The sequence below is a fragment of the Garra rufa genome, chromosome 5, assembly GCF_049309525.1.
Source record: "Garra rufa chromosome 5, GarRuf1.0, whole genome shotgun sequence".
NCBI classification, from domain to species: Eukaryota; Metazoa; Chordata; class Actinopteri; order Cypriniformes; family Cyprinidae; genus Garra; species Garra rufa.
The window spans coordinates 27,152,714-27,176,501 of record NC_133365.1 but is presented as its reverse complement, the minus strand read 5'-3'; the positions used below and the strand labels follow the sequence as shown (position 1 = coordinate 27,176,501).

The window sequence follows — 23,788 nt, the reverse complement described above, 5'->3', positions numbered from 1 at the left end:
CTGACAACTTTTGTACCATTTTACCACGTTCTAGCCAAGCTCAAAAAAATAAATAAAGAAAGAAAGAAACAGATTTTTACCTGGAATATGCCAGTTAATTTATTCTTCATCTTAGGTGCATATAGAAAAATCACAACAGCACAGTTTAATAAGGATTTTAAAATGATCTTACAAGCAGACATTAAACTTTTTTCTTGTGCGTTTGCACTGAATATTTTAAGACAGTGTGAATTAAGAATCCATTTATTCACTGCAAAGTGGCCGCAATATTTTCTTAAATATGTAAATGGATATATGTATACACTACCAGTCAAAAGTTTTTGACCAGTAAGATTTTGAATGTTTTTTAAAAAAGTCTCTTCTGCTCACTAAGCATTTGTAGACTTTTATCTTTTCATTTGTAGACTTTTACACTTATCGTGACTAAATTCAAGATGGCGGCGACCGGATTTTGTCTTGCAGGTACTGTCTGTATAAATCTTCTTGTAAATAAACTACCGGTGCTTTTTTCTGAGTTCTCAATGTCTCGTTTTAAATGTCAGGGCCCTTGGAAGTCTACCAATGAAGTGTGGAGCTACTTTGTGCCTCGTAAATGGCATAAAACAGTGATTTATTTACATGGCTACTTCGATGCCCTATTGACTCTCATTGACAACCTGTTGTGAGCATCGGCTAACTGACCCCAGATTTCGGACTGCAGTGGACAAGACGAGATGAGATATGCAAGGTACGTTCACACTCGGTATCATGATTCAATACACTTTAGGTCAATATCACACAGGACTTCTCCTTTAAAAAACTTTTGACTGGTAGTGTAGAGAGAGAGTTTATAGCAAATAATAAACAATGCAAAATTGCATAAGCAAAATTAAAGTAACATTTTGACTAATAAGTACATAAGATAGAACAAACAAAAATGAACATTCATTCCTATGTAATACTAAAACTAAATCACCGTATAAAAAGTGGCTGATGTAACGCACTGTTAACAGTAACACATACTGTTCACAAATGATAACCGGATTTGAAGCGTTACAAAATGCAGCCACAATGACCGGGATGACTATGGTATGAAATAAGCTGAAATCATGAGCTTATTTATTCCTTATTAATTCACTACTTAATATAGTTTGCACAAATATAAGCAAAATGTACATTTCTGTAAAAATCCCCCTAGTGTAAAAAATCAGAGTATGATCAGAGTACAAAATGTTACGTTAACACATGCATGGACACGCATAGTGCCTAATATCAAATATAAGACAAGATGACATACTAAGTCGAACGTTCCTGTTTAAACCATGTGCAGCTCGTTGTACTCTATAAAACCTGTCTTGTTATTTATTTTATGTATCAGATAAGCAGAAAAGAGTGTCTATTTGCTTGTTCCTTCACTGAACAGAGTCTTTTTCTCTACTCAGGTACGTACTTTTTGTTCTCCCAAGAAAATGGGTACTCAGGTACCTGGTTGTAGTGACCCATGAGGAAGATGGCCACTGTGCCAACAGAAAATAGCAAGATGGCTGCCCAGAAACAAACCTTGTCAATCATCTTACCAATCAGCACCCAACTCTCCATCTCCTGAGGAAAAAATAAGGAATAACATGAGGAAAAACAAGATAAGGGAGGAAAAACTGTGTGTGGGTGGAGATGACTGCACTGGGGATGTTTGTAAATGTGTTGTCTTGCTAGGACACTCCTGCACTTACACAAACGCACACATAGACACACACACACACACACACACACACACACACACATGTTTGTTTTTGTGAATTGTGGGGACATTCCATAGACGTAATGGTTTTTATACTGTACAAACGATATTTGCTATCACCCTACACCTTCCCTACACCTAAACCTAGCCCTCACAGGAGACTGTGCATATCTTTACATTCTCAAAAAAACGTATTCTGTATGATTTATAAGCCTTTTGAAAAGTGGGGACATGGGCAATGTCCTCATAAGTCACCCTCTCCTTGTAATACCTATGTCATACCCATGTTATTACACCAATTTGTGTCCTGATATGTCACAAAAACAAACACACACACACACACACACACACACACACACACACACACACACACACACACACACACACACTTACAGATCCAATGTCATTTTGCTGCTTAGTGGATTCAGCAATGAAGTTACAAGCATCCACACACTCTTTTATTTCTGGTGCTGTCTTTGCCAGACTCTTGTATAGGTTTGCCGTACTGCTCACATCAATTTCATCCACTAGAGGGAGACATACACAAACACTTATGAAAATGCAATTCAATTCAGATATTGTAAATGTAAACATAAATAAAAAAAGTAGTAGTACTTTTTAAAAAATATGCCTAAATAATGCTTATGATTGCAAAATCGAAACATGCCAAAACAAAGTAGTAGTTCACCCAAAATTATTTTACTCACACTCTGGCCATCCAAGATGTAGATATGTTTGTTTCTTTATCAGAACAGACTTGGAGTAATTTAGTATTAAATCATTAGCTCACCAATGGATCCTCTGTAGTGAATGTGTGCCGTCAGAATGATAGTTCAAACAGCTGATAAAAACATCCCAATAATCCAAAAGTCCACAATCCACAACTCCATACACCGGTTAACATCTTTTGAATTTAGAAGCTGTTAATAAGGCATCCATCATAAAGGTATTTTAACTTTAAACCATTGCTTTAAACCAATCCATAATAATGCTTCTGCAATAAAAAGCTCATTCCCTGTTGTCCTTCACATCAAAATCCACCAACACACTGGTTTAGAAGTGCTTTGGACTGTTTTCATTCGTAAACAATGCTTGATCTATGCATTTTTCTCTCCTGATTTAAGCGGTTCAATGGTTTGAACAAGTTAAAAACATCTTAATGATGAATTTATTACAAATGCAGTGAACATTTTCACTTCACAAGATTACTCACCCTTATGTCGTTCCAAACCTATAAGACCCTGCATTGACAGCAATGTAATTACCACATTCAAGGCCCAGAAAGGTAGTAAGGACATTGTTAAAATAGTCAATGTGACATCAGTGGTCCAATCTTATTCTACAAAAAGACTTTGTGTGCAAAGAAAGAAAAACACTGCTTTATTTAACAATTTCTTTAAAAACTGACATGAAGGACACATGGAATTGTTGAATAAAGCATTATTTTTGTTTTCTTTGCACACAAAAAGTTCTCTCATAGCTTCATAAAATTACGTTTGAACCACTGATGTCACACTGATGGGACTATTTTAACAATGTCCTTACTACCTTTCTGGGCCATAAAACACTCTCAGATTTGATAAAAAATTATCTTAATTTGTGTTCTGAAGATGATAGAAGGTCTTTGGGTTTGAAACAACATTAAGGTGAGTAATTAATGACAGAATTTTCATTTTTGGGTGAACTATCCCTTTAATTGATGGACTAGAGTCATTTGAATTAACTGTGGATTATTGACTGCAGAAAATCCATTAGTGTGCAAGTCATGTAATGCTAAATTTGAATAAATAAGCTCATTTACATTTTGATTGGCTTGTGGGTGAGAAATGTTTAGCAAAATAAAATTTTTGAGTGAACTATTTCTTTAATTGTACACCTCTCCCAAACTTGCTAAAACGGACCACTGTAGCTCGAAATATTCTTATATGTAAACCTGGACCACAAAACCAGTCATAAGGGTAATTTTTTTTAACAAAATATCTTCATTGAACATATTCTTTACTTAATATCCTAATGATTTTTGGCATAAAAGAAAAATTCATAATTTTGACCCATACAATGTGTTTTTGGCTATTGCTACAAATATACCTGTGCTACTTAAGACTGGTTTTGTTGTCTAGGTTCACATATGTCATGAATGCCTTAAGTAAGTGAATGTTTGAATTTGTGTTACCAATTGTGCGCATGAGTCCATGTCTCTCTCTCTGTTTATCAAACATCATTTCACTACGTGGCTGTTTCAAAACATATTCCTCAGCCCTCTGCATTAGCCCAAAGGAACTGCGCCGCCTCTCCCTCATTTCATATGCCCCACCACCTGGCTCTTCCTCATCCACAAATGGGGCCATGCCAAGGAAACGAGGGACCACCTCAAGGAAAATCTAACGAGTGTAAGAGAAATACAATTAGAGGATAACAGAATCAAAAGCTATGCAATGTGATTTAAGGAAAAAAACATAAACGCACATGTTTGATGGTTTGCGACATGTTGTGTGTACTAGGACTACGGAGGGAGTAGTTGAGGACAATGATGCAGTTGGTCACAATCAGTGTGGTCATACACATGACGAAGATCAAATACCTAAAATAAGAAAAAAAAAAAAAATAGAAATTAGATGATTAAAACCAGTCTACACATTCACACACAATGACACTCACTTGCCAATAAGAGGCACAGAAAGTGACGTTTCTGGAATCTTCTGAGCGATCAGGAAAAGAAACACAGTCTGAGCCAACAGTACAGAAATGGACACGGTCAACTTCTGCCCTCCAGCTGAGACAGAAGAGACAGAAAGAAAGAGTGAGACATAGTGTACAGAAAAAGAAGAAATGACAGAGAGAGAGTATATCGACACTGTAAATCAAGCAGAATGGGATCTTAATATTTTTTAAGGCATACTAAACATTAACGTTAAAATGTCAAAAATTGCACATGCAAAACACCTTTTGCCGGAAGAAAATAGGCCAGAACGACCAGAGAGGAGATGAGAGAGCAGGGCAGGATGATGTTGATGATGTAGAAGAGGGGTTTTCTCTGGATAATGATGTTGTAATACACCTCTTGGTACTCCAGATCATCAGGAGAGTAACGTGGGTTTGTCAGCTTACGAGCGGGACGATGCTTGATTGCCCACTCGCCGTTCTCTGTGAGACCATGTGATTACAGCATTAGAAGAAAGATACACAAACTTTTCTCTTAGTATTAAATGTGATGTGCTGACAGAGCTGGGTAGTAACTGATTACATGTAATCTGGATTACGTAATCAGATTCCAAAAATTAAGTACTTGTAATAAGAGTAAGTTACATTTTAAAATACTTGTAATCAGACTACAGTTACTTTTTTATTTTTATATTATTACAATAGCAATAAATTATTCGTAATTTATTGATTCTTTATAATTCCTCTTTATCTTTTTAATTTTCCTTTCTAAAATAGTCTACCTACACTCGGGAAGTCTAGTTTTGTGGACATTCACACATAGACTAGTCATTAGTCAGGTGGCGACACAGTATTTGAGCACTGGATTTACAAAAATAATTTTTTCAGGTCTAAGAAGTGTTTCAACATGGCATCTAGTACTGATTTTTATTTAAATTATCACTCAGCAGGTTATTTAACCATGCATTATTATGTATTATTGAAAGGCTTTTGTCTTTCAAACAATTCTCGTTATTTCTTATTTCCAGACATTTTCAACATTTCACCTAATACATTTACTTTAAAGGGGTGGTCAATCAGCATTTCTGTAAAAGACAATATCTCACTTTGGATTGTAACTTTGCACAGGGCTCTACAGTGCGACCATTTCACTTGCATTTGCAAATGAAAACTACTACGTGGACTATGAAAGAATATTTAGGAGCCCCATGTGCAACTGACTCGATCAGTGTTTGTGCTGAGGGGAGCTTCAAAGGTTTCTATGTGTTTTTGCAACGTTGAGTAATGTATCCAGGGTGCGATTTGTGAAAAAAGCAGAGGGGGGGGATGTTTTTGAAAACTTTTTTTCTCTCTCCATAGGCAGAGGTTGACCAAACTGTTAGTGTAATCTGTTAATAACGCACATACCCATCTTTTTAGGCAAGTACCAGATAATAAGTGTCACATCATGAAATGTTTTTTTTAGTCTCCGTATGAAATGTTTTTAATACAAAGGAAACTGTCTAATGTGATCACAATGTAATAAAAACATTGTAAGTTAGGCCTATTAATTGTAATGATTTCATTTCAAACAACGAATAAATTATATAGAAAAGTGAGCATCAACGGAGCTTTTTTAAACTCTGAATCAGTAAACCACTGCGTGGCAAAATGATTCACTGTTTCAAAGCGCTCCAATTGGATCGCGTATCATTTGATTCAGAACAGGACTTTAAAGCGTGTATCATATTCATATAGACAGTCACTTGCTTTATTCCTGAATGAACCAGCCATATGAACGAATCAAATTAATGATTTGAATCAGTAATTAAATTAGTGTCTTGCCGCCACCTGCTGGCAGATCTTTTCAGTTATTTAAATCATTTAATATTTCTGTATTCAAAATTTTAGATTTAAAACATTAATTTAAAACACAAGTGCTCCTAACAAGAAAAGTAAGTGTAGAGCCCTGATTGCAGATGCTGTTTATGCTCAAACAGTAACAATACACACTAATTAAAGTTAAAAAAGTGAAATCATAATCAATGACCCCCTTAGATACCTTTGAGATTTTTAAATAAATATTTTAATTATTAAGAATCACATTTGCATTTTTACGGTTCTCTGACATTGGTTAATAGTCATATGGTGTGGAGGTAAACATAATATATTTCTTCTTTTTTAGTAGGTGAATTGTTTTGATTGTTATTTTTTTTATAAATTATTTATTTTAATTTTGCATTTTTATGATTTAACTTTCAATTACAATTACTTTTCAACTCACAAACCCCCTGCAGTTCCTTTACGAACCCCAGTAAGGGAAACCTTGATGTAATATAATGTTTAATGGACTTCATGTTGTTAATTGCAATGAAAGAAACATATTTTTTACTCTTTGTATTTTTACATCATTATGGTACAAGATTACCCTGCTTAAATCAATGTGATAAACGAGTTAGGTCAAAAGTAATCTAAAAGTAATCAAGTCAAGTCAATTTTTATTTATAGAGCACAAGTTTAACACAACTGTAGTTGATCCAAAGTGCTTTACAATAAGAATAAAGATAACAACAAAAGATAAGACAAGTATAGGAACAATTAAAATTTAAATTAATAAAACAACAGATTAACACAAAATAACTATTCAAGATACATGCACAACATCACCCGAATGCTAATGAGTAAAAATATGTCTTTAAACTCGATTTAAAAACATCCAATGATGTAGAAGCTCTGATGTGCAATGGTAAACTGTTCCAAAGTTTTGGGGCAACTACTGAGAAAGCCCGATCACCCTTTGTTTTGCAACGTGAACGGGGAACAGATAAGAGTAACTGATCATTAGATCTTAAAGACCTAGAAGCTGCATAGGGTGTGATGAGATTGCAGATATAGTCCGGGGCAGAATTATGCAATGCCTTATATGCAAAAAAAAGAATCTTAAAATCGACTCTAAATTTTATAGGTAGCCAGTGCAATGAAGTAAGGACAGGGGTGATATGATCCCTTTTCTACATATTTTGTCATGTAATTTGGAATCAAAAAATCAAAAAATATTTGGTTATATTACCTAAAATGTGTAACATAATGGATTACGTTACTGACTACATATTTTGTCATGTAATTTGGAATCAGTAATGGATTAAAATTTGTTAAAATTCCACCCGTCTTCAGTATCACATGATCCTTCAGAAATCATTTTTGTCACGGTTCATGGGTTCACAGTTCACAGACTCATTTTTGCGTGTGTGTGTGTTGTCACTGGCCTGTCTGTGTGTGTGTGTGTGTGTGTGTGTGTGTGTGTGTGTGTGTGTGTGTGTGTGAGAGTGTGGCTGGCTTCGCTGACGAGCTGATCAGATTCAGCTGCGGCTCGTTAGCATGACTATTTAAGATCTGCTTTGTTTGTCCTGTGTTGTCAGATCGTTCTCGGCTGGCTGGTCTCCTGTCTTTGTTCCCCGTTTTCTCCCCTGTTTGGACCTACGGTCGGATGGTTTCTGGCGTTCCCGTTTCTGGATTCCCTGCCTTCGGTTGTCTGCTGAACCTGCGTCACCAGCCGCCAGTCCCAGCGCACCGTTCAACTTCTGACTACCTGTTATCATCTATCTGCCATTTAAATAAACGGTCTCGTTTGCATTACGCTCTTGAATCCTCTCTCTCATTTCTGACAGAACGATCTGACCATCATGGATTCAGCGGCTGCACCAACGCTTAGAGACATTCTGTCAGCAAACAACGCTCGGATGGATCGTCAAGAGGAACAGATGCTGGCGACTGGTCGAGCTGTGCAAGCTTTTCGCACGCTGGCTGCCGAATGCAAGTGGAACGAGGCGGCGCAGTGGGACATGTTCCTGCATGGGTTGGCTGACCGTGTTCAAAGAGAGATATTTACCTTGGAGTTACCGACGGACTTAGATGGACTCATATCTCTGGCTCTTCGGGTGGACGCCCGTCTGCAACGTCGCGATCAACTCACTCGTCCATCTTCGCTATCTGAGCTCCCCGTTCAGCACGTCCAGGTGCCCAGTAACACGGTCAGCCCGGTTTTTGATCATGAACCCATGCAGGTTGGTAGAGCTCGGCTCTTCTGGGAGGAGAGGGACCGGAGAAGATCTAAGGGACTCTGTTTGTATTGTGGCGCGTCCGGCCACTTTCTGTCCAACTGCCCGCTAAAAGACAGAGCCCGACAGTAGGACGAGGGTTACTGTCGGGCAGCCTCACACAGAGCAACCCTTCGGCGATGACTCGCCTCCCGGTGAGACTTCAGTGGACAACCGAATTCCACAACTGCAAGGCTTTGTTGGACTCGGGAGCTGAAGGTAATTTTATGGACTGGGACTTTGTTCATTACCTTCAGGTTCCTATAACTCCTCTGAAACTTAAGATTTCCATTAACGCTTTGAATGGACAACCCCTACCCAGTATTACTCACTCTACTGTTCCCATCACCATGATTACCTCCGGCAACCACCAGGAGGTGCTCACCTTTCTCCTCACCTCCTCTCCCTCGGTTCCAGTGGTGCTGGGACATCCCTGGCTGGTTCGCCACAATCCTAGGGTGGATTGGGGCTTGAATTCCGTCTCCTCTTGGGGGGAGTCTTGTTTTTCTAACTGTCTTGTGTCTGCTTGTCCCACTGTGTCTTGTTCTCTGTTGCAGGATGAGCCTGTGAACCTGTCTAACGTGCCCCAGGAGTACCTCGACCTGAAGGAAGTGTTCAGTAAGTCCAGAGCCGCTTCTCTTCCTCCGCATCGTCCCTATGACTGTGCCATAGAGTTATTGCTAGGTACGTCTCCGCCTAAGGGCAAGTTATACTCACTATCTGCTCCTAAGAGGGAGGCCATGGAGAAATATATTTCTGATTCTCTAGCAGCCGGGCTCATCCGTCCTTCCTCTTCTCCCACAGGGGCAGGATTCTTTTTTTGTCAAAAAGAAGGATGGCTCTCTGCGACCTTGTATTGACTACCGGGGGCTGAACAACATCATGGTAAAGAATACTTATCCTTTGCCGTTGATGTCTTCAGCTTTCGAGAGGTTGCAGGGAGCATCAATTTTTTCTAAATTGGATTTGCGCAATGCCTATCATTTGGTCCGCATTAGGAAGGGGGATGAGTGGAAGACCGCTTTTAACACCCCCAGGGGGCACTTTGAATACTTGGTCATGCCCTTCGGCCTGTCCAACTCGCCCACGGTCTTTCAGGCACTCGTCAATGACGTGTTGAGAGATATGGTCGATCAGTTCATTTATGTCTACCTGGACGACATATTGATTTTTTTTTTCTTTTCTCCAGGAACACGTTCAACACGTCAGGCGAGTGCTCCAGAGGCTGTTATCGAATGGGCTTTTTGTCAAGGCGGAGAAATGCGTTTTTCATGCACAGTCTGTACCATTTCTGGGGTATATCATCTCGTCCGAGGGAATACGCATGGATCCCGACAAGGTTAAGGCTGTGGTAGATTGGCCAACCCCAGATTCCCGCAAGGCCCTGCAGAGGTTTCTGGGGTTAGTCAATTTTTACTGTCGTTTTTTTCGTAACTTCAGCCAACTAGCCGCTCCTCTGACTGCCTTAACCTCCTCCAAGACTACGTTCAGGTGGTCTGATGCAGCTAACGCTGCATTTACCAACCTCAAGAGCCGCTTCGTTTCTGCTCCCATTCTTGTTGCCCCTGATCTCACACGTCAGTTCGTGGTGGAGGTTGACGCGTCAGAGGTGGGGGTAGGTGCGGTTCTCTCAGCATTCTCTCTCGGATGACAAGATGCACCCCTGCACGTTTTTTTTCCCATCGTATGTCTACTACCGAACGTAATTACAATGTTGGTAACAGAGAGCTGTTGGCAGTTAAGCTAGCGTTGAAGGAATGGCGTCATTGGTTAGAGGGCTCGTGGGTACCCTTTATCGTCTGGACCGATCATAAGAACGTTGAATACATCTGGTCTGCTAAACGTCTTAATTCCAGGCAGGCTATGTGGGCCTTGTTTTTTCTTGTTTTTCCATCTCATATCGTCCTGGTTCCAAGAACATCAAGCCGGACACACTATCTCGCATTTTTGACCGTTCAGAACGTCCACCCCCGAGCACATTGTTCCTGAGAGACTTATTATTTCTACTCTCACTTGGAAGGTGGAAGCTAAGGTCCGCGCAGCCTTAGAAGGGGTAACGCCTCCGCCCGGGGGTCCACCTAGCCGGTTGTTCGTGCCGGAGAGATTGCGGCCAGACGTTATCCAGTGGGCGCATTGTTCTAACGTGGCTTGCCATCCAGGAATAAATCATACTAAGTTTCTAGTTAAACAATGGTTCTGGTGGCCCTTCATGGCCCGCGACACTAGGGAGTTTTGTTTTGGCCTGTTCAGTCTGTGCGCGTGCTAAGACTTCCAATCGACCTCCAGAGGGGTTACTCCAGCCGCTGTCGGTCCCTTCGAGACCCTGGTCCCACATCGCTGTCGATTTTGTTTCTGGTCTCCCACCCTCCCAGGGTAACACGGTTGTTTTGACCGTAGTGGACCGGTTCTCGAAGGGGGATCATTTCATCCCCTTGCCCAAATTACCCTCTGCCAAGGAGACAGCGGTTACTGTCATTGATCACGTCTTTCGCATTCATGGCCTCCCGATTGACGTGGTTTCTGACAGAGGTCCCCAGTTTACCTCCAGATTTTGGAAGGAGTTTTGTCATCTCCTGGGGGCGAATGTCAGTCTATCGTCTGGTTTCCATCCTCAGAGCAACGGGCAGACTGAGAGGGCCAATTAGGATCTCGAGAGAGTGTTGCGGTGTTTGGTCTCTCAGAATCCGTCTTCCTGGAGCCAACAGCTCTCGTGGGTTGAGTACGCACATAACGTCTAGGTTACGTAGGTAACCCTCGTTCCCTGAAGGAGGGAACAGAGACGTTACATGGGAATTCGCTTAGAATCCAATCATCTCTGAGCCTTATACAAAAGGCCAATGAAAATTGGCGAGTGGCATTTGCATGACGCGCCACGCCCCGTACATACGGGTATAAATAGCGACGTCATGCGCCAGTCAGACAGGTTCTTCGCTGAGGAGCCGGATTGAGCCGGCGTCAGCGCGACGACAGGGACGTGGCAGGGGATGTAATGTCTCCGTTCCCTCCTTCAGGGAACGAGGGTTACCTACGTAACCTAGACGTTCCCCTTCAGTCGAATCACTTCGACGTTACATGGGAACAGACCCTATGGAACAAGCCACGTCCCTGGCGCCGCGCTACGCAACGACCACGTGCCGGCAGGCGGACGTGTCAACAGGTGGTACGTTTACGTAACCTTCCCAACGCCCTGGGGCCCGAAAGAGGGGGCCCACAGGGATGCCAGAAACTGAAGCAGGGGTTGGGGGGGCGGAGCACATGAATTCTGACCATGTGAAAATAAAGTAATTCAATATATCCATACGGTCTTAAGGGATATACGAGGGAAACAGGGGCCTTCTGGTTGACCTCTGGAGAATCATAGAGAATGTTGCCACAACCTGCGGGGTGAAGGAGACCCGGCAGGAGCACAGTCAAGAACTACTCCGCATCTAGCCCTGACTGCGGGGCATGGAGGACCCAGGTTCGCTGGAGGGAACATACTGGGAATTGGTGCCGTGAAATGACGCAGCAAGCCGACACTAGCCGTCCTCCCGGTCACCTGTCAGAACTCGGGAGGAAACGGCCTCTAAGCGTAGGTTGTAAAACCTGGCGAATGTATTTGGTGTCGCCCAGCCGGCAGCTCTGCAGATGTCCGCTAATGAGGCGCCATGTGCCAACGCATAGGAAGATGCAACACTCCGTGTGGAGTGGGCGTGCAAGCCTAAGGGGCAAGGCTCTCCCTGATATAAGTATGACAGGGAGATGGCTTCTACCACCCAATGCGCCAACCTCTGTTTGGAGACAGCATTCCCTTTCTGCTGACCTCCAAAGCAGACAAAGAGCTGCTCGGTGTGTCTGAAGTGTCGAGTACGGTCTACGTAGGTGCGCAGAGCACGGACTGGACACAACAACGCAATAGCTGGGTCTGCCTCCTCCAAGGGCAGAGCTTGCAGGTTCACCACCTGATCGCGGAAAGGCGTGGTGGGAACCTTGGGCACATAGCCGGGCCGGGGTCTCAGGATGACGTGAGAATTGCCGGGTCCGAACTCAAGGCACGCTTCGTCGACAGAGAAAGCTTGTAGATCCCCCACCCTCTTAATGGAGGCCAACGCAGTCAGGAGCGCTGTCTTTAATGACAGAAACTTAAGCTCAACTGAGGCGAGAGGCTCAAAGAGAGGTCCCCGCAGGCCCTGGAGGGCGACGGAGAGGTCCCAAGAGGGTACGAGGCGCGGTCTGGGAGGATTAATCCTCCTAGCGCCTCTGAGGAATCTCACGACCAGAGGGTGCTTACCTAGGGATGATCCATCCACTGCATCGTGATGTGCGGCAATAGCGGCAACATACACTTTGAGAGTCGAAGGGGACAGCCTGCGCTCCAACTTCTCTTGCAGGAAGGAAAGCACTACTGCAATCGTGCATCTCTGTGGGTCTTCTCCTCGTGAGGAACACCAGTCGACGAACAGACCCCACCTCAGTGCGTACGCCTGCCTTGTGGAGGGGGCTCGGGACTGAGTGATAGTTTCTATCACGGCCTGTGGAAGGCCGGCGAGGTCTGAAGCGTCCCGTCCAGGAGCCAGACATGCAGGTTCCAAAGATCGGGACGTGGGTGCCAGATTGTGCCCATCCCCTGAGAAAGAAGGTCCTTCCTCAAGGGGATTTTCCAGGGAGGGGCTGCCGCGAGGGAAATGAGTTCTGGGAACCAGGTCCTGGCAGGCCAGTATGGGGCGACCAGGAGAACCTGCTCCTCGTCCTCCCTGAGAGCTGATCGGCTGCACGGTTGAGTTCCCCTGGAATGTGAATGGCTCGTAGCGATCTCAGCCACGTTTGACTCCAGAGGAGCAGACGGCGGGCGAGTTGTGACATGCGACGAGAGCGGAGACCGCCCTGGCAGTTGATGTAGGCCACAGTCGCGGTGCTGTCGGTACGAACAAGCACGTGCTTCTGACGCAACGTTGGTCGGAAGCGACGAAGGGCCAGAAGCACAGCCAACAACTCGAGGCAATTGATGTGCCATTGCAGTCGAGGTCCTGTCCAGGAGCCCGAAGCTGCTTGCCCATTGCACACAGCACCCCAACCCGTGGTGGAGGCATCCGTGTAAACCACGATGTGCCTGGACACCTGCCCCAGGGGTACTCCGGCCTGGAGGAAGGCAGGGTCTGACCAAGGGCTGAATAGGCGGCGACACTGCGGGGAAACGCCAATCCGGAGTGTGCTACGGTACCCATTCCCGTCTCGGGACTCGGTCGTGTAGCCAGTGCTGAAGCGGTCTCATATGAAGCAAGCCCAGCGGCGTGACCGCGGCCGCAGCTGCCATATGCCCCAGGAGCCTCTGAAATGTTTTTAGAGGAACCGCTGTCTTGTGTCTGAATAAGTCCAGACATCTCAGCACCGACTGAGCGCGCTCGTTGGTGAGACGGGCTGTCATGGAGACCGAGTCCAGCTCCACACCGAGAAAAGAGATCCTCTGCACTGGGGAGAGTTTGCTCTTTTCTCGGTTGACCTGAAGGCCCAGATGGCTGAGGTGCTGAAGCACCAGGTCCCTCTGGTCGCATAGCAATTCTCGAGAGTGGGCTATCAGAAGCCAATCGTCGAGATAGTTGAGGATGCGGAAACCTGACAGCCAAAGAGGGGCCAGGGCCGCTTCCGCAACTTTCGTAAAAACACGGGGAGAGAGGGACAGGCCAAATGGGAGGACTTTGTACTGATATGCTCGACCCTCGAACGCAAACCGAAGAAGGGGCCTGTGGCGAGGAAGAATCGAGACATGGAAGTACGCGTCCTTCAGGTCTATGGCTGCAAACCAATCCTGGGGACGAATGCATGTGAGCATGCGCTTCGTCGTAAGCATCTTGAACGGCAGCCTGAGAAGGGACCGATTCAGGACTCTGAGATCCAGGATGGGTCTTAACCCACCACTCTTTTTGGGCACGATGAAGTAGGGACTGTAAAACCCTGACCTCATCTCGGCTGGAGGGACAAGCTCGATCGCATCCTTCGCCAGTAGGACTGCGACCTCTGCACGCAGGACAGCGGCGTGGGTGTCTGAATGGACAAGAGTGTGATGGACTCCTCTGTACCTGGGCGGAGCTTTGGCGAACTGAATCGCATAGCCGAGACGTACCGTCCGTATCAACCACCGCGAGGGGCTGGGAAGCTGAAGCCAGGCTCCCAAGCGCCTCGACAGGGGTGTCAAGGGAACGTTGACCGACGTGACCGTGGTGGGGCAGCCTAAGAGGGGAACAGGGAGGGGAGACAAGCTGCTCTGAGCAGGGCCTACCTTCTTCCCAGGTTCCCGCGCTGGCGATAGACGGCTCCGTATCCGGCTCCGAGAGGGCATCCTGGTGCCGCCCGGAACGGGAACACGGGGCCGAGACCCCGGAGGTGAGAAAAATTGCTCTTTTATTGAAGTTGTGGGTACGGTGGCGGCCTGTCCAGCGGCGTGATAAATGCGGCCCGCAAGAGCGGACGAGCGCTCACACGCCCTGGACGGGAGATGCGGACGATCCCGCCAGGTGGCAGCGCCGCGCGGGCACAAGTGCACCGCTACAGCACACTCGACCCGGGGAATCGCTGCATACCCCCTGGCTGCCCCGCCATCGAGGGTGGCGAGGTGAGAGGAGCTGGGGCGGGGCCGTGCACCTCCGGGAAGAATGGGACCGAGGGACGGCGAGGTGGAGCCGCGGGAGACCTCCCCAAGAACCAATCATCCAGCCTAGAGGGATCGGCCGGGGGCGCCTGGGGCACCTCCAAACCGATCCCCCTGGCGGCCCGGAGAAGCATAGTCGACAGCTCGACGTCCACCTCAGACGGAGCGGCCACCTCTGCAGGGGGCCGCGCCGCCGAAGCGTCCGCCTCGCCATCAGACTCTCCCTCTGATGCTGCGGTCGACATCTCATCCTCCGCAGGAGCACCGAAGGAGACGCTCAGCCCGCTGGGCGGGGAAGCGTACTGCTGCGGGAACTCGACGGGACCACGCTGTGTGTCAGAAGACCGTAGGGCTTTCTGGGCCGGCGGTGCATTCTGCACGGTGACTTTTAAGTCCCCCCCGTGTCTCACCGCGGTGGCCGAAAAGCATTGACGGCTCAACGACGGACCGCGGGAGGAAGACGGGGGGAGCCGCCTCGCGAACGAGCGGCGGGACTTCAGCGTGGTCATGGTCATGCATTCGCAATGAATGCATCCACCATCCATGAACGCCGCCTCAGCGTGCTCACTCCCCAAACACGTGAGGCAGAGATCATGTCCGTCCACAGGAGGGAGGAAACTACCGCATCCTGAAGCGCACGGTCGAAAAGGCATTCTGAAAAGAACGTCTTTCGACCGCGAGAAATTGCTCTTTTAGCTCCCGGTCTGCCCAGGGAAAAACCGCGGGGCGGTAGTGCACTCGACGGGGCTTTGCGCTGGAATGCAGAGCGGCTGTATTGGCCGTGAAAACGGCAGCCCGCAGGAGATCGCTGACGGCTGCCAAACAATAAGCTCTTTTAGTTCTTGGCAGCACGTCAGAAGAGAGAGCAGGAACTCTTTTTTGGAAGAACTCTTGTAGAACTCTTTGTAGAACTCTAGTAGAGAGAGACAGCAGGCTCAACATCAGACGGATCTGAAGCGAAGAAGCTGTCTGACTGGCGCATGACGTCGCTATTTATACCCATATGTACGGGGCGTGGCGCGTCATGCAAATGCCACTCGCCAATTTTCATTGGCCTTTTGTATAAGGCTCAGAGATGATTGGATTCTAAGCGAATTCCCATGTAACGTCGAAGTGATTCGACTGAAGGGGAACTCGTTACCAGTCTCGTCCACGGGCCTTTCACCGTTTGAGTGTAGCATAGGTTACCAGCCACCTATTTTTCCCAGTCTGAATTCCGAAGTCGCGGTTACCTCCGCTCACGCTTTCGTCCAGAGGTGCCATCGCACCTGGAAGAGAGCCCGAGAGACTCTTCTCCAGGTGGGAGCGTGCACCAAGGCTCAGGCCGATCGCCACCGGTCGAAGCCTCCCGTCTACGTTGTTGGTCAAAAAGTGTGGCTTTCTTCCAGTAACATTCCGCTCTGCTCCGTTTGTAATAAACTAGCTCCCAAATTCATAGGCCCTTTCACTGTCACTAAGATCCTTAGTCCAGTGGCAGTCCACTTCAAACTACCTCCAGCGTACAGGAGAATTCATCCCGTTTTTCAAGTTTCTAAAATCAAGCCCGTTTGTCATTCTCCACTTAATCCGCCTGCCCCGGTTCCTCCACCGCCGCGTCTCGTAGATGGGGAACTTACTTATTCGGTCCATCGCATTTTGGACTCGAGACAGAGGGGACGAGGAATTCAGTACTTGGTGGACTGGGAGGGTTACGGTCCAGAGGAGAGAAGTTGGGTTCCGGCTAGGGACATTCTGGATCACTCCCTTATTGATGATTACAATCTACGGGTAAGTTAAATCTAAGGGTACTGTCACGGTTCATGGGTTCACAGACTCATTTTTGCGTGTGTGTGTGTTGTCATTGGCCTGTGTGTGTGTGGGTGTGGCTGGCTTCGCTGACGAGCTGATCAGATTCAGCTGTGGCTCGTTAGCATGACTATTTAAGATCTGTTTTGTTTGTCCTGTGTTGTCAGATCGTTTGGTGTTGTTCTCGGCTGGCTAGTCTCCTGTCTTTGTTCCCCGTTTTCTCCCCTATTTGGACCTACGGTCGGATGGTTTCTGGCGTTCCCGTTTCTGGATTCCCTGCCTTCGGTTGTCTGCTGAACCTGCGTCACCAGCCGCCAGTCCCAGCGCACCGTTCAACTTCTGACAATTCTGTTATCATCTATCTGCCATTTAAATAAACTGTCTCGTTTGCATTACGCTCTTGAATCCTCTCTCTCATTTCTGACAATTCTAATATGCTGATTTGCTGCTCAAGAAACATTATTATCAGTGTTGAAATCAGTTGTGCTGCTTAAACGAGAAGTTTACTTCCCGAATAAAAAAACGTGCAAAGAAAGTCAAATGCCCTTTACAAAAAAAGGTAAAACAGTGATGTTGGATGATTTTGAAGTTGGAAGAGAAGAGAAAATGAGATGGAGTTTTTCGCCATCAAAGATGTTCATGTCTTTCTTTCTTCAGCCTCAAAAGTTTTTGAGGAAAACTTTCCAGGATTTTTCTCTATATAGTGGATGTCAATAGGGATCAGCGGATTGAAAGTCCAAATTGCATTTTCAATGCAGCTTCAAAGGGCTCTAAATGATCCCAGCTGAGGAATAAGGGTCTTATGTAGTGAAACTATCAGCCATTAAAAAAAAAAAAAAAAATATATATATATATATATATATATATACACATTTTAACCAAACATTCTTGCACTAGCTGTGCAATGTTTAGGGCGAAAAACTCCATCTCATTTTCTCTTCCAACTTCAAAATCATCCAACATCACTGTTTTACCTTTTTTTGTAAAGGGCATTTGACTTTCTTTGCACGGTCGCTTTGTAAACACTGGATCGGTACTTTCACAACACTGTTCAAGACATGAACATCTTGGATGAAATGGGGGTGAGTAATTTTCATTCTGGAAATGAATTAATCCTTTAATATTTATGTGGAAACTGTGAGATATTTTTATTCTTTGAAAATAAAAAGTTCTAAAGAACAACATTTATTGAAATAGAAATATTTTGTAATATTATAAATGTCTTTACTGACACTTTTTTTAAATGAATCTGTCAATGCTAAAAATAAAAATCAACCCCAAAGTGTGTGTTTGTGTGAGAAAAATAAATAGCAAAGTGTGTGAACATGGCACCTGTAAAGGCCTCAGGGTCAATGTCCACCCACTCAATAGGCTTTCCTGTTTCTCCATCTTCTGCCAATACCATATCAATTTCATTTGCACTGTATGTCTGAGACCTGCAGGTGTAAAATAAAATATAATTAAAATATACATATACAAGATAGCTTTAACCAAATTTAGATATTTTTTTTTTATTAAATCACACGAAAAAAGAATTTTTATCCATAATCTTGTCATTAATTTCCATGAATTTATGAGATTTGCATTTAAACACAAATCTCACTCTATGCCAACCTGAAGACTAGTGTGCAGTTTTGCCAGTCAAAAGGGAAATAGGTGATCTCAATAGCACAGGTACTGCGGTAGATAGCAGGGGGAAGCCAGTACATGGAGCCATCACTCGAAATCAGCACATTAGCATAGTATGCCACATCAAACTTTCCATCAATGCTGTAAAGAGAGTGGAAAAGTGATGATTTTGCCATTTTTGTAGTAAAAAAAGAATAAAATGGACAATGTACTTCTTTACTGCTAACTCACTTGTTTTCCAATACTATATCTGGTAGCCACACAGTGTTGTATGGCACCCGAATCAGACTAATGCCGTGATACTCAGATGTATTCCATTCAAGACGGTAATCATGCCATTGCTGAAGAGCAGAAACATAAAAGGAAAACAAGAATTAGCAGGACATAAAACAGAAAAAAAGGAAAGTATGTGAACTGCAGAAATATATATGTAAAACAATAGCTAAGACATTTGTGTGAATAACTGTGAATAACTGAATAAAAACAAATTGGCAAAAATTGTTCAGAAAAAAAGTAAATATAGAGAAAATATGATGCAGAGGAATAAAAAAATATAAAGCTAAAAAATATCTATTCTTTAACCTCCTGTAATATTTTTAATATTTGATATATTGAAATAAAGATTTAGTTAAATGTGTGAGCAATTAGATAACTGAAGTTAATTATTTCTTTAAAGCTTAAGGACCATTACACACAATGAGCTTCTACATCCTGCTGGCGCTACTTTTCTATTGTTTTTCTGTGTAAACATTTGCTAGACAGATGTCTTGGTGTGTTCATGTCTTATGCTTGAGCAGAACATTTTTAAAATGCCATGCCAAGTAAAAAAAAGCTCAACTTTTGACAAATTTTAAAAGTCAGCATGAAATGTTCTCTAAATGCATGATGCATTGACTTTGCTTTGAATGATTGTTCAAAAATGTCTTAACTTGATGTTCCAATGAAACATTAGATTTTTCTCCAGTGATGCCAACTTAAACTCTGTCCCTTTCTAACAAGTGACTGCAAGATCACATTCAGATCTGCCTCCATCCAATCAACAACTGATGGGCAGAACCAAGAACCAGCTCTACATTTTCCTTAGTCGATAACATGTTTCACTTCTATGTACAATCAAAATATTTTTAAAAATCTATTACACTGCAACTTTGAAAGAAACAAAACAGCCATTGTGAAGTTGCTTAAGATACTCACAATCTCAATCCAAACATTTGTAGTTAGAGTCTCGTCTTTTTCATTCTGTTCAGGGAAGGGAAATTTTCCAAATGTTAAATGTAAAATATCATGTAAACTATTACTAAAATAATTTGTATTTATAACATATTTTTATAATATTGTACATAACAAATTTCTAAAACAAATTTTATGCTATTTGACCAGCATTTATTTTTGCTGGTATTTATAACATTCAGATAATGTAAAGATATAAAGGCTATTCTACAGAATTTGGTGCAAACTGCTGTCCCACAACCAAAAAAAACTAATTTAAAAAGCATTTTAGTATTTAAATCTTAGAAGTTTACTAGGATCCTAAAATCCACAATAATATTTAAACTATTAGTAAGCTTAATATATTTAAAATCATCCTTTATTGGGTACTTTCAGCTGGTTATTCTATATTTTCTTTGTAAATGAGGAAACTTTATGTAAAAAAAAAAAAAATTGTCCCGCATTTTTCATGTCACTACCGAAACAGTGTATGTTTTAGTCCATAAGCTGAGACTGATTATACCTACACCCCTAAATTTATGATCAGGAAATATCCCTGTCCCTCTCTCTCATGTCTACATGGTATGAGTAGATAGGTCCCATCATTTTAAGGTATATGTGTTTAAAAGTCTAAAAAATCTGTGTATATAACTTTAAGGAACTTCAAACACCTTTTTACTGCATTTAAGCACTGCATTTAAGAGTTATTCCATACCATTTAGCTTTTACTACCGAAACAGTCACGACAGAAACATTTCGTTTTGGTAGTGACAAAAGGGAATATATAGTCTTCATATTTGGGGGAAATAAACAAAATTTAAGTACAGTTTTGCAATTATTTTGTATTTTAGTATGTTTTAGTTCACAAGTTAAAATTTTGCAATGTGATGTGGTCACTACCAAAGCATTACTGTCACTACCGAAAATGTGAAGTCACTACTGAAACACAAGATGTTTTGTCAATACAGTATCAAACTAATAAATCCTTAACTTTAAAATCAGTATGATCTACTTTTTGCCTTTTGCAAAGAAAAATGTTATTCAAAATACAACAAATCTCAAAAAATACACTTGAAATATTATTTAAAATGTAATTGTCATTGATTCACCTATGAAATTTTTTTTATTGCAAAAATATATATTTACAATGTAGATGTAAGCAAAACCTTAATAGGTCAAAATAACCCTTCTAATATTATTACTGTGTTTCGGTAGTGACAAATTTGGGGAGAGGACAAATATTTCAAAACTTTCTGAAAATACAATATGAGAATTAACTGCACAATTACTAGAAATGTGTACTTATACAATTTGCATACATATGTTTTTTTTAGAAAAGAGTTTTCCAACTCTGACTTTGGACCAATTCTGTAGAATGGCACATATAGGCCTAAATTTGTTTACAGAAAATTACACTTCTGATCACTCTTAGCAGGTAGATAAGTTACCAAGGAGATGAGGTTGGTGAGGGTTAACTTGACCTGAACCTTCACTTTTTCATCAGGGTGTCTTGCTGGTCGAATATTTTTGTTGTAGTTCTTAAACTTATCTGCGATTAACTGTGACTCCTCATTTGCACTGGCTACAAAGTAAAACAATAACAAAAATTAGTTTAAAAAAACATATTTAGTAGACAAACTGAATTAATTAGTGAAAATGTGAAAACTTAAAGAGTTGATTTTATGACTAAAAGTACAGAGGGCACATAGTTGAAGATTATTAGCCCATTACAAGCATATAAAATATTAATTATATATAACGTTAGCCATTTAAAACTATTAAAGGTAACCACTAAACATGTTTGTCAGCTTTCTATATCTAGTCTATATTAAAATGCCCACAAGATAAAAGCCTTTCAGAACATTACACACTTAAGTATAAAGCTGACTGCGGTTACAGTGCGGTAGCAAGTGTGTTAAAGACGGAGAGCCAAGTCAGTCATTTAGTTTTGAGGTACACAAGAGTACGTACCTTGTAAAACAGTGGCCACGAGTGCAAACGCAACTATACACGTCCTGCCGAACCGGTCGACCATGGCCATGGTCGCCAAAAGACCGTCTTAAAAGTTGGTAACAAAGAGACGGACACGTTATTTTGGAGTGGTCAGTAACTGAGCTCTCTCTTCCCCTCACTGCCACAGCTGTCGTTGCACGAGTCTCGAGTTACAGCGCTGCTGGAGCGCGCTCTTAAAGTCACATTCACTATTCGCCAATATCATTATGCCTCTAATACGCGACAATGATGCAGATTATATAGGTTGTTTCTCTAGTATTACTGAAAGTGACCTCAGATACTATGAATAGAGCCAAAACATGCTGACGGGAGTGTCAATTTCAGGTGCCAATCGCAAGACTTTGGTTTCACTCATGGCTGCGCGACCCCGCGGTGATGTTGACAGTCGCACATTTCTACCGATACCGATAAGCAAACGGTTATTGATAGTGTTGTTCACCCTCAGGGAATTGTGTTTCAGTCCGAAGACATAAGCATGTTAACAGCTGTACAGAAGGGGCCGGCTGAAGGGCCATAGTGTTGATGTCTCCCATAAACATGGGTATAAATAACCAGTGTCTGGCTGGACATTGTGCTCTGCTGTGTATCTCCCTAGAACAAGGTAAATACAGGGGTTAGAGAGTGAAGGGTGTGATTATATTAATTGCCTACCCACCTTTCCCTTCAACGCGGAATTAAGCCTGTGGATGAGACTTCATTAGCTGCTATAGGGAAATAACGAGAAGAATAACAATGTGCAGGAAATGATAAAACATTTGCACTACAAACCTGTGCGCTCATAAGATAAATGATTAAAATAATATGGTAAGACACACCAATTTGCAATATCAAGCAGCAAAACAAGCTGTTTTGTATAGCTGGACGCAGATGAGACTGGAAGCCATACCCATAACATTTACAAATGGCTGCACCCACTCTTTGGAAAGAAAAAGGTGGATACACTAAAAAATAGGGCCCAATGTACTGTGTACTGTGTTTTCACAGGTGTTTTACTTGTATTTTGAATTACACATTGCATAGGGTTAAAGAAAATGTCTGTAAACTTAATGTCCTGGTGGAAAATTACCAGTACCTTTTCCTTTTTCCCTTTTCCTAATTTCTTCAGTGTACATTGGGACCAAATGCCTTCTTGACAGATTCTCACAAGGATTGTAAAACCTCAAATCCCCTACACAGAGAGGTAGCCAACAGTCAATACACTAGTAAACACACTAAAAATGTCTTTACGAAAAAAATGCAATAAATTTGGCTTTAAGGGGTAGGGGATAGAAAATATGATTAGCTCAGTATAAAACTGTCAGGTCGTAGGTTTGATCTGCCACTTCTCCTGCATGTTTGTTTTTCTTTTCCGCATGTCGGCCGCTGACAGCTGATTGTTTTTTGCAATCAGCGCGGCTGTGCATGCGCTTCCAGCTGAATCTCATCATCTCATTTAGTTTTTTCCTATTTATTCTGCTTATGTTCGTTTTTCATTGCTAGTGTGTTTTGTCGTCTTGACTTGACGTTTTTTCAGCTGTCCCGTTTGGTTGTTATGTTTTGTTTTTTCTCTTTTTGTTTATCCAGTTACTCCTCTTGATGACCACTCCGCAATTTTTGGCCCAATGGCTTGTGGATGAAGTGTTTACTCGTTCCAGTGTGAGAGATTCTTAAACCTGTGTGGAGAGACTGTTTATCTGGAATCTTATCGTTGCCCGTTCTGGAGGACTGTGCTTTGAGAGAATTGGCTTCGGGCTCGGATCTCGACTTTCGCCCGTTCCTGTCTATGCGAGCTGCCTTGTATGCTGTGGTCACCTGTCTGGACCTGGATTTTTGTCGGGACTCTGATCTTCTGAATATATTGAATAAATCCACTTGAGTCATTTCTGCATTTGAGTCCTTTATTCCTGGGAAACTTGACATCACACACTAGCCATTATGGACTCAGCAGAAGAGATCTCGCTTCGAGCGGCTGTCGAATTTCAGGGAACTTTGTTGGGCCGTCAGTCGGAGGAACTCGCTCAGGCTCGTCAGAATATCGACGCTTTGGCCGGACAGATTTCGGGGCTTACGGAGCAGCTGCGTCTCTTTCAGCCG

At 43.2% G+C, this 23,788-nt stretch overlaps 1 protein-coding gene across 1 annotated transcript; it reads right to left on the bottom strand.

The window, feature by feature from the left end:
- Positions 1–73: 73 nt before the first annotated feature.
- Positions 74–21,886, bottom strand: chrne (cholinergic receptor, nicotinic, epsilon). Its single transcript, XM_073839851.1, has 12 exons — positions 21,674–21,886; positions 21,151–21,284; positions 19,688–19,732; positions 18,725–18,834; positions 18,479–18,634; positions 18,197–18,300; positions 4,661–4,861; positions 4,376–4,490; positions 4,184–4,298; positions 3,891–4,098; positions 2,111–2,244; positions 74–1,581 (listed from the first exon to the last, which is right to left on the bottom strand). Exons 1-12 carry the CDS (start codon positions 21,741–21,743, stop codon positions 1,414–1,416), a joined length of 1,560 nt encoding a protein of 519 aa, XP_073695952.1. The 5' UTR covers positions 21,744–21,886; the 3' UTR covers positions 74–1,413.
- Between the last annotated feature and the right edge of the window lie 1,902 nt (positions 21,887–23,788).

Excerpts from the sequence above, each read along its gene's own strand:
- chrne (XM_073839851.1), bottom strand. The coding sequence starts at position 21,743 with ATGGCCATGGTCGACCGGTTCGGCAGGACGTGTATAGTTGCGTTTGCA. Across the intron at positions 19,733-21,150 it reads TCACCAACCTCATCTCCTTG|AATGAAAAAGACGAGACTCT; the intron begins GTAACTTATCTA and ends TTCCCTGAACAG. Across the intron at positions 2,245-3,890 it reads TGGACTCATGCGCACAATTG|TGGATGAAATTGATGTGAGC; the intron begins GTAACACAAATT and ends GTCTCCCTCTAG.